Below are 9773 nucleotides of genomic sequence, written 5' to 3'. Positions count from 1 at the left end.
CTTTGACATGAATTGAGCTGCGGTTTGGGGAAGGCCTCGAAGGGGACTGGCGACGGCTCCCGGGCCTGGCAGATCCCCATGCACTAAATAGAAGTGAAGAAGTTAAAGAATAGAGAACAAGGAGGGAGGGAGGGTGGGGCACGTAAACGAGAATGATCAGCTTGCAGAACTGGGGGAACCTATATAGATGACAACCGGAAGGAGCGTGTTCGGAGGCGTGGTCCTGCTCCTGAAATTCCGATATATAATCTCCAATTAAATTCAAACAGAAATTTTAAACTTTATTTCACCATCCTGGGATCTCCAAAGAATTTGAATAATCATTATTATTAAAATTATTATAGCACCAATGTAGCGCTGGCTTACCATTAATGGGAATCCTAGCTAAAAGTGCAAAAGTACCCACTCTACTCATATTGCAACACACAGGTTCAATGATTGGTATATATTAGTGTACATATTTGTATATAATAGTACAATAGTTACAAAAATACTATCTACCCAGCAGAGGAGCAGCTGGCATATAAATGTAACAGTAGATGACAGAGTGTAGACAGGAAGTAGGAAAAAATAAAACAAAATACACAACTGACACAGAGTGATTTCCTGAATAACAGCAAAGTTCATGTTTTTACAGTACCAAACAAATACTTTAGTGTTCATATTACTTTAAGCTGTTGCTAATTTCCTTTATCCTCATTAAATGTGATAAAAGCATAGTTTTGAAAGAATAAAAGGACAAAAATCTTTCTTAATCACTACTTTGACCAGTGAACTATGCAGGCGATATTTTCATATATTCTAAGGGACAGTTTGTAACACAGAGACAAGAAGAACAATATGACCCATACTGAGCTAAACTTTCCCAGAGCTAATCCAAAGTTCTTATATCTACATAAATGTTTACCCTTATTATTATGAGACACTGGAAAGGAAAACATAGCCTCAAGTACATTTGATTAGCTAACATTTGCTGGACTATATGCGCAGAGAGAAAGCTACAAAACATTGACTGATTTCTAATTACCTTTACTGATAAATATACGCAGACTCCAAGGAAAACAACATCTGCAAAAGGATTGAAATATAAAATAATCAACAATCAAATAGATCTGAAATTTAAACATGTGGCAAATAATAGGATAGAATAGAAAACTGTATGAAAATACAAGCCTCAAAATAAAACTTAACACATGGTTCCTGCTGCTGATAAGAACATAGCATGATGGCTTATTCCCTTCTAATAATTATATAATAACATTCTCTTCTAATTATTGATGGTATGTTTTGTTAGTATTATTGCACTTAGGGACTTCAACAGAGTGGAGAAAAAGAAACATAAGGCAACTGCAGCAAAAAAGTGCACTTTTACATAAAAACTACAATGAAAAAAATTGCAGATTGCACAAAAACCTGGGCAACACATCACCATCTTTTGTCCTGAGGTTGTCAGTCACATGAACCACTAACAGACCTCTGACAAACTGCAGTCCGGACCAGATGATGCCGCACATGAGAGACAACCTTAAAGACAACCTACAGGTAAAGGGCTGATGTGTTTTGCCGATTCTGCAGGTGTTTTTTATCTCCTTTGTTGTTTTGCCAGTCTGTTAGTCCTTCAGGTAGAAAAGTGTCTTCTTTAGATTTCTCCAAGCCATCAACAAACTCTTGATATGAGGACTTCTCTTGAAAGGGGCGAGGTCCTAGCAGTTCCACCATGTCAGCCCTGTCTAGGATCTCTTGGTCTAGAAGATGCTTTGCCACCTGCATTACATGACCAAAAGGAAACATCGAGCTTTGAGGTCATTAAAATACACATTTTTTTTCATACTCCAAATATATGACAGTTTTGAAAAATGCTCAGCACAAATGAAAATCCATTTGCAGCATCACACTCTGCAAATGTCTCGGAAGCGCTTACTACAAATTTTAAAAAGTTCGCACCTTCTCCACCATTTCCTTCTTGTCAAGTATGAGCTCAAGTGTTCGTTGGAAGGCAGCGTCTATGAGTGAGCGAACTTCCTGGTCTATAAGCTGGGCTGTAGATTCACTGAAAGGTTTGCCAGTTATAAGGCTGCCCCATTGCGGTAGGTCAAAAGAAACCTGACCCACCGCCCCATTCATTCCAAACTGTACAATCTAAAATATGAAGAGAAGAAGAATATGAAGACTGGAACAGAAATCTATAATCAATAACAATCATAAATTATTCTCTATGAATCATTTTAACTCCATGGATGGTTATGCTTTAATTTTTTTGTGGGACAAAATATGGTTTGGTTACATCTAAATTTCTACGATAAGCCTGTTCTGCAGTGAGGCGAGTACCTGTGCATAGGCAGACTGTGTGACTTTCCTGAGATCATCTTGTGCCCTGGTGGTGATTTGACGAAAGAAAACCTGCTCAGCCACTCGACCACCCAGCATCATGCACATTCTGTCAAACAGCTGCTCCTGTGTGAATAGGTACTGCTCTTTAGGTAGATACTGTGCGTAGCCCAAACCTGTCCCTCTGGGAACAAGTGACACCTGGTGGAGTACATTATAATGATGAATCTATAACCAGCTAATCATTATAATTATTACAGGATTATTGCAGAGGGAGAGCAAGAAATGTAAAGAATACCTTAAAAAGTGGGTCTGCATGTTCAAGAAACCACCCAGTGACAGCATGCCCAGCTTCATGATATGCCAGAGTAGTTTTTTCTGGAAGTTGCAGAACCTGAGATCTTTTCTCTAGACCTGAGAACATGACAGATATCTTAAAAAATGCTTAAATCATAATATTAACATCAGGTTAATGGATTGACATAAAATAACATATAAGCTCTATATTTTGACACCACTGCTTTTATAACTCAGTTGTATTGTATTGTCATTGTATTTATGTAATCAATAAAGTGGTTAGGGAAAGATTCACATAAATACTGTCAGTTTCTTTTGGTTCATTTTGAAGTGCATAATTTTGGTGTTTGACTTACCTCCAACAACCCTTTCAACTGCCCACTCAAAGTGTTTGCTACTGACATACTGGCTGAGATGACGTGCAGCTATTAGCGCTGCCTCATTACACACATTTGCAATGTCAGCCCCTTAGACACACACAGAGAAGCCACAAATAAGTTAGACTGTGATGAAATTAAAGCAGAAGCCGCTGAAACTGTATGATTTTCTTTTTTAGATTTGTTGGGTATTCAGTGATCATGATCTTTTATTCCCACCAGTAAAATCTGGGGTTAAAGCAGCAAGATTCCTGGCCAGCGTCTCTACATCTACACTGGAGTCCAACTTCAGAGGTCTTAAATGCACCTTAAAGATTGATGCCCTGCCTTTCATATCTGGAGGACCTGTAAATAACAAAAAAGAAGACTTTATAGTCTTTATAATTCATTAATAAATCACTCTGCTTCAAGTTCTGTCACATATACAGTACTGTGCAAAAGTCTCATTCCTTAATTCCTTTATATTTTGTTTTCATTGAGCTAGATGTTTCTAAAGTGATCCTGAGAAATGGTTCTTCAGGCTTTCGAGCAAAGACCTGACACAGGACCAGAGATGCATTTGGTCCTTCAATTAATCTGCTGTTCACCAAAGCCTCATTAAAAATGGTTTAAGTGGAAGGGTGGCTTTCAAGAAGCAATTCTAAAGGAAGAGAAAAGGCTGAGGTATGTCAAATTATGCAAGAATTGGACTCAAAATGAAGTACTGAATCCAAATTTAAAAATTTTAGTTTAAAGGCTCATCAATATGTATGGAGTAGCTCATAAGAGAGCCTGCCCAGATCCTGAAGATCAACATTATTGAACCAGAGTGGGATCATTTTGATAGAGTAGAGAACAAAAGGAGCCAACATCTGAAAATAACTTTGATTGTCCTTCAAGAAGCCTACTCCTGAAAACTACTTAAAGAAATTATGAGGAAGTTGCCTGAGAGAGTTAAGGCTATGTTGAAGAATAAAGGTGGTCATATCAATGAATGTACTTGAATGTTTTACCTAATATACTGTATTTCCATGTATGTTTGAAAATGCTTCAATAAATTACTGCACATATGTTCAGTTTATCTAGCAAAATATAAAGAATCGAGAGGCGGCTCAAATTTTTTTGCAAAGTGCTGTGCAAACAAAAAGCTTATAGAGCTGATGCTGACAATTACTCAGTCTTCTGCTGCATTACACATGCACAATTAGCAACTGCAAAAATAGTTCACTGAAACCATACCAGCATGAAAAAGTGGTAAATCTTGTTTGTAGAAACTTTAAAATGACACTTTTTTTTAGAGGTTTATATTCGGTTGAAAGGCAGAGCAAATTCTAAAACAACAATGGATTGACTTAAAAGTTTCAGTACAGAAGCATTAACTCTTACTGGAGGAGAAATGTTTTAATTCGCATTTAAAGCCATGAATTCAGCGTCATTTATTTTACCATTTAAAAACCCTTTGTCATATGTCAGCATCCAGGAAAGGACCCAATACAAGTCCTAAGGCAGTGGCCAAACTTGTGGCTTGTTGGAATACCAAGTTACATAACTAATTGCTCATTAAACCAATTAGAAATGTGAACTTTTTCAGCACTCCCATCTTTCTGTCATCTGTTTACATAAGACAATATACACAGACAGAAGGACAGGGAACAGAGAATAACAGGGAAATGAGGAGCAACATATCCCATCCCTCGTGTTGGCCTCCAGTTATCTAATCTGTCCTTCATAGAAAAACAGCTCTCTCATTATGATCTTGTTTTCTTTGTCAGAGAAAAGTGGTCTGGCCACCCACCCTGTAGTCCTGGTGTTAGGAAAATTAGATCTTAGCAGGCAGGAAATATCAAATTAACCAAAGATAAAAGCAAACATTATGCAACACATGCTTTTAATGACATAAGACATAAACAGGCAAGAAGAAACATACAGTAAGTACAAGATATGAGGCTCAATAATGTCAAACGTAACACCTCACCTAAAGCAGGGAAAGTATAACAAAGTTAAATCTGGGTCTGCATGCACACCATCTGGGTCTGCATGCACACCATCTGGGTCTGCATGCACACCATCTGGGTCTGCATGCACACCAGAGCCAGTGAATCACATGTGGAATGATAAACTGCTACAGGGAAACAGAAATCCAAAAGAAAATAAACTTAATCACAGCAAAAGTAAAAGTGAGCTTGGTGTTGTGGTCAGACACCAATAATCTGAAAATTAACAAAAATTTTAAATGCATCTTAATGAACATAGAAATAATGGTTTTATATTTATAGTTTTCATAAAAGGTAACTGAGTTGCAACAAGAGAGGAGACTGCAGAGGAAGTAGGCAGACCTCAGGTTAATATTTATACTTCACCTATGTATACATGTCGATCAAAGCGTCCAGGCCTCATCAGAGCTGGATCCAGGATATCGGCTCGATTCGTGGCAGCTAAAACCACTATGTTAGCGCTGCTGTTGAATCCTGCAATGATAAAAGCATTTAGAGGACTGACGACTCGTGAAAAAATAGCATCAGAAATGTTGACACAAAACATAATTACCCACCATCCATTTCCACAAGCAGCTGGTTGAGGGTGTTCTCGTGCTCGCCCTCGTCACCAAAGTTTTCTTTGCCCCTCTTTCTGCCGATCGCGTCAATCTCATCAATGAAAAGAATGCAAGGAGCATTTTTTCTAGCTGTGGCAAACAAATCTCTTATCTAATAAAACACAGAAAAGATCTATTTATTTCTACTGTTAGAAAATTTTTGACATTGACAAAACACCCAAAAGTGGAAAGGCTTCATCATTTTAATGTGATACAAGAATAAGTAATTCAGTGACCTGCTGTATTTGCAGATATTGTGGTCACACTGCAGCATGTGGCCCATCATTTTGCTTTCAGACTTGTAAAGAGTCCAATCATTCAGCTCCGTACTAACCCTTGCTGGACCCACACCAACAAACATTTCCTGGAACTCCGAGCCGTTGACTGCGATGAAAGGAACGTTGGCCTCTCCTGCAGTGGCCTTAGCTAGCAAAGTCTTCCCATTTCCAGATGGACCCCATAGCACTGCACCCTGTAAACAAGGAAGTTAATTAGATTTCATATATTTTCTATCTTAAGGATTTTTTTGTTCCAGTGAGTACGATCAGAATACAGAAGTAAAGAATTGCTTTATTTTAATAAAAATAATAAATTTCTTTATCAAGAAATGACACACCTTAGGGATTTTAGCACCCAGGTCATGATACTGGTGTGGGCTTTTCAGGAAATTGATAAACTCCAAGATATCTTGTTTGGCCTCCTCACACCCTGCAACATCTTTAAAACGCACACTGACGTTCTTTTTAATTATCCTGGCTTTGGATTCACTTATCCCAAAGAGGCTTTCTCTCCCCCAACCACCAAGTCCTCCTGCCATCGGCCCGTGCCGTGTTGCAAAAAGTAAAAATCCGACCACAAGTAAGATTGGGAGAACACTCAAAAACAGAGTCCTATGGGAAGAGAAAAACCTTAGTTAGGGCATGGATTCTAATAACCTATATATGCAGTGACTTAAAGTGAAGCTGCTGTACTTTCTCACCCATCACTTTCACTGCTGTAGAGCACAGGTACTTTCTGAGTGGAGTCCAGACCCATTTCCTGCTGTGCTAGCTGCAGGTTATGCTCAAATGAGTCTGCGCTGCCAATGTTGAACCACAAATAGTTCTGAAACATAAAGACACCAGCATGTAGTATATGTAGTAAGTATATCTACCTTTACTGTACTTTGACTGACTCTTCATCTGGACTGCGGCCCCTCGGGGGAGGCACACTACCATCATCAGGTGATGGGAGGAAAGAAAATAGCAACACTATTCATAGATAGACTGCACTGTTAGAATAGCAATTGTTCCTCGTGTGATTTTCTCAGTGTAATCAGTCAAATGCCTGCTGCAAATAAAGGTTAGCAAGCTTTATTTAGAAAAAAAAAAGCAACTGATAAGGAAAGACAGTGAGAAAATGAAAGCGAAAGTAGTTATGTGCCAAATACAAATATGTCGACTGCTGAGATCTGTATTTTAAAACTTATGCTCTTGGAATTTCAGAAAGTAGGTGTGTCTTCTAGCAACAAAAGCAAATGGGAATGCAGTGTGTGAGAAAAAGAAAGATGTTTGTTTTGTTTGTTTATACAGTCATTTTTATCAATATAGTTAAGTACATTTTTGTCGATTTTTCTCATCAGTTTAACAGTAAAAATAAATGCATTTAGTTTGTATAAGACACTGCGATTACACACTGGGACATTTAATGAAACTGACCACTCGTGATGTGTTCACGCCGGGGGCAGGAAATACTTTGACGTACTGTTTGTTGACAACCTCGACATGGCCCACCTGGGAGGAGAGCAGAAGGAATCATTTGTTCACATGGCTGCAAACACAAGCACAGACACACAGGTGTAAGGAAGACACCGTAATTAAAATGATCTCTGCCTCTCACCAAGCCTCTGCTCAAGTAGTGATGCACAAAATCCTTCCAGGAGATCTGGACTCCTGTTTCTCTAAAGTGAAAGTACAAGAAAGCTGAGGCCATGCCTGCTGCACCGGCTGCCAGGTTCTGGACCGTTTTATCATCAAAGGGAAATTCCTCCTGTTAGAAATAGGATAATGAAAAAATATTTTAGTTTACAACTCCTATATAGAATCATTTTAGTAAACATATTTTGTTATTATTTAGTGACTGAAGACGAGGCAGTTTTTGCCACAATTCTGGCTATGACTCACACCTGAAAGCGTGACCACCAGTATGATTCCCCTCTCTTCCATCGTTTTCGTCTTTGGTCCTTCCCATTATTTGAGTCCTGCCATTCCCTTCCACCAGACTCTTCTTTTATATTTCCATCTGAACAGCAATAATAACACAACTGTTCATTGCAGCAGAGCTGAGAAATACAGGGCTTACAAACTCACTGGGTAAAAACATTATACACAGTTCAACAACAAACATATAAAAGTAAACAATTATGTTCTTGACACTGCCCTTAAAGTTTACAGTCTGTGTGCACACTGATTTAGAGTCATTAAAAAGGTAAACAGCACTAAAAGTTGGACTACCTTTTGGCGGTTTCCTTGAGCTAAGTAACCGAGTAACTTGGAAAATGTGTTGATGTAAACCTCCGCATCTTCTTTGGATGAGTGATTTCTTCTGAAATAGGTTAGCAGCGAATTCAGAGTCATCAAAAGCCACGTATAAAAAGAAATGTACATGAAATAGATTCAGTTCAATTAAATTTTATTTATTTACTGCCAAATCACAACAACAGTTGCCTACAATAATACAAGGAAAACAGAGATGTAAACAAACTAACTGAGAGAAAGGATACAGTCTCATGAAGCAGAGACTGTATTCATGTTTTTACATTAAAAAAAAAAAAAACCTTTTGTTTGCTCACATGTTTAAGGATTACTGCAATCTGATTAAGATCTAGGCACACTGAAATGTGTTGCATATAACCTAATTATATGCAGTCATTGCAACAATGACACTGAACAGCTGCTGCAAAGGTCAAATATTTACTTCATTTTGGCCATCTGCACATATTTAATGTTGATTCAGTTATGTTTATGGTTTGACTAAACTGATTACCATACAACTGTTTAAATTGTGATTTACTATGAGAGAGCATTTCTCGGTATCAAACATACATAATAGTGCACGCAATAAGACCATTGCTCCAGGTTATGACTCTGGAAAATTCATCTTACACAGCTCAACCATACACATTCACATCCACACAGGTAAAAATAATGATCCCATAGTGGAATACAGGCACCTGTTGGTGACAATTTTCCCCTATACAATTGACTACAGGAAGAAAGAGAATACTATGAATGCGTTTTTAATGGTAGTTAGTAGATTTTATTATGAAGGAGAGACGGGTGAGGCAATTCATCTTCTTAAACAGTTTTAAATATTAAAGGCAACTGGATGGATAAATGAGCGAGAGAGACCATTTCAAAATGAGTATTATGAAACTGAGGAAACTGATTTATAAACTACATTCACGGAACGGACATCGCCTACCGTGAGAGAACAAACAATGCAGGAATGATAAATAAACACTGCTGCAGCTTGCTTGGGTTTTTTTGGAGTTGACTGCTATATCTGGATTTAAAAAAAAAAAATACCAAAAAACAAACTTTTAACATAATTCCTTGCAAACCATTGTTAGCAAACGCAGGTGACAAAAAGCTTGCGTCATCTATCTTTTTTTTAGAAGTGTAGTTAAGCTGATATAAAACAATAACAGTGTTTTTACAACCTACCGACGTGAGAACCACGAAGAAGCGAAAAGTAGATGCAGTAAATCCAGAGGAAAAGTTTCGGCTCAGCGTCCGGGCTCGGTTCCTACAGTAGCCGACAGTCAATGAGAGGAGACTCATCCTGTCAGCCCGACTGACTGACGGACCGACTCACCGCAGAGCCATTAGGAGAGGCACCGGAGGCACGGTGCGTATCACAGTCATCTCGCGAGATTTCGGCTACAGACGCTACAGGTACCATTCTTCCAGCGGATTCTTATGTAATTTTTTTTTTTTTTTTTTTGTTAAGCCCAGTTTTAAATGTCGATTTGCACAGAACTATTTCCATTTCTATTTTCTGCGAGTTTTGACTTCCACAAAATGCGTGACAACAAATATCAACAAATAACGTTTTAAAGTAAACTCCACGGCAGCAGTATATTTTTTAACACATGTAAGTAAAATGTTTCATAAAAGGTCCCCCGAAGAAGGTCTTTTGTATTAAGGTCTAGTTATGTT

The 9773-nt window shown here is 38.2% G+C and overlaps 1 protein-coding gene across 2 annotated transcripts; it reads right to left on the bottom strand.

Moving 5' to 3' along the window:
* Positions 1-268: 268 nt before the first annotated feature.
* Positions 269-9451, bottom strand: LOC116335803 (AFG3-like protein 1). Of its 2 annotated transcripts, XM_031759572.2 has the most exons (16): positions 9279-9451; positions 8067-8157; positions 7739-7854; positions 7453-7602; positions 7272-7346; positions 6554-6678; positions 6191-6464; positions 5909-6046; positions 5533-5686; positions 5342-5449; positions 3222-3347; positions 2982-3092; positions 2627-2742; positions 2329-2529; positions 1945-2139; positions 269-1764 (listed from the first exon to the last, which is right to left on the bottom strand). In XM_031759572.2, exons 1-16 carry the CDS (start codon positions 9393-9395, stop codon positions 1537-1539), a joined length of 2325 nt encoding a protein of 774 aa, XP_031615432.1. In that variant the 5' UTR covers positions 9396-9451; the 3' UTR covers positions 269-1536. The 2 variants fall into 2 exon arrangements, with proteins under 2 accessions (XP_031615432.1, XP_039467130.1); XM_039611196.1 differs by lacking the exon at positions 8067-8157 and having other exon boundaries at positions 9279-9417.
* Between the last annotated feature and the right edge of the window lie 322 nt (positions 9452-9773).

This window comes from Oreochromis aureus, linkage group 1 (assembly GCF_013358895.1).
Source record: "Oreochromis aureus strain Israel breed Guangdong linkage group 1, ZZ_aureus, whole genome shotgun sequence".
In the NCBI taxonomy this organism is placed as follows: Eukaryota; Metazoa; Chordata; class Actinopteri; order Cichliformes; family Cichlidae; genus Oreochromis; species Oreochromis aureus.
This window is presented reverse-complemented; position numbering and strand designations above follow the sequence as displayed.

Excerpts from the sequence above, each read along its gene's own strand:
- LOC116335803 (XM_031759572.2), bottom strand. The coding sequence starts at position 9,395 with ATGAGTCTCCTCTCATTGACTGTCGGCTACTGTAGGAACCGAGCCCGG. Across the intron at positions 8,158-9,278 it reads TCTTCGTGGTTCTCACGTCG|AAGAAATCACTCATCCAAAG; the intron begins GTAGGTTGTAAA and ends AACCTATTTCAG. Across the intron at positions 5,450-5,532 it reads GCTGCTTGTGGAAATGGATG|GATTCAACAGCAGCGCTAAC; the intron begins GTGGGTAATTAT and ends TTATCATTGCAG.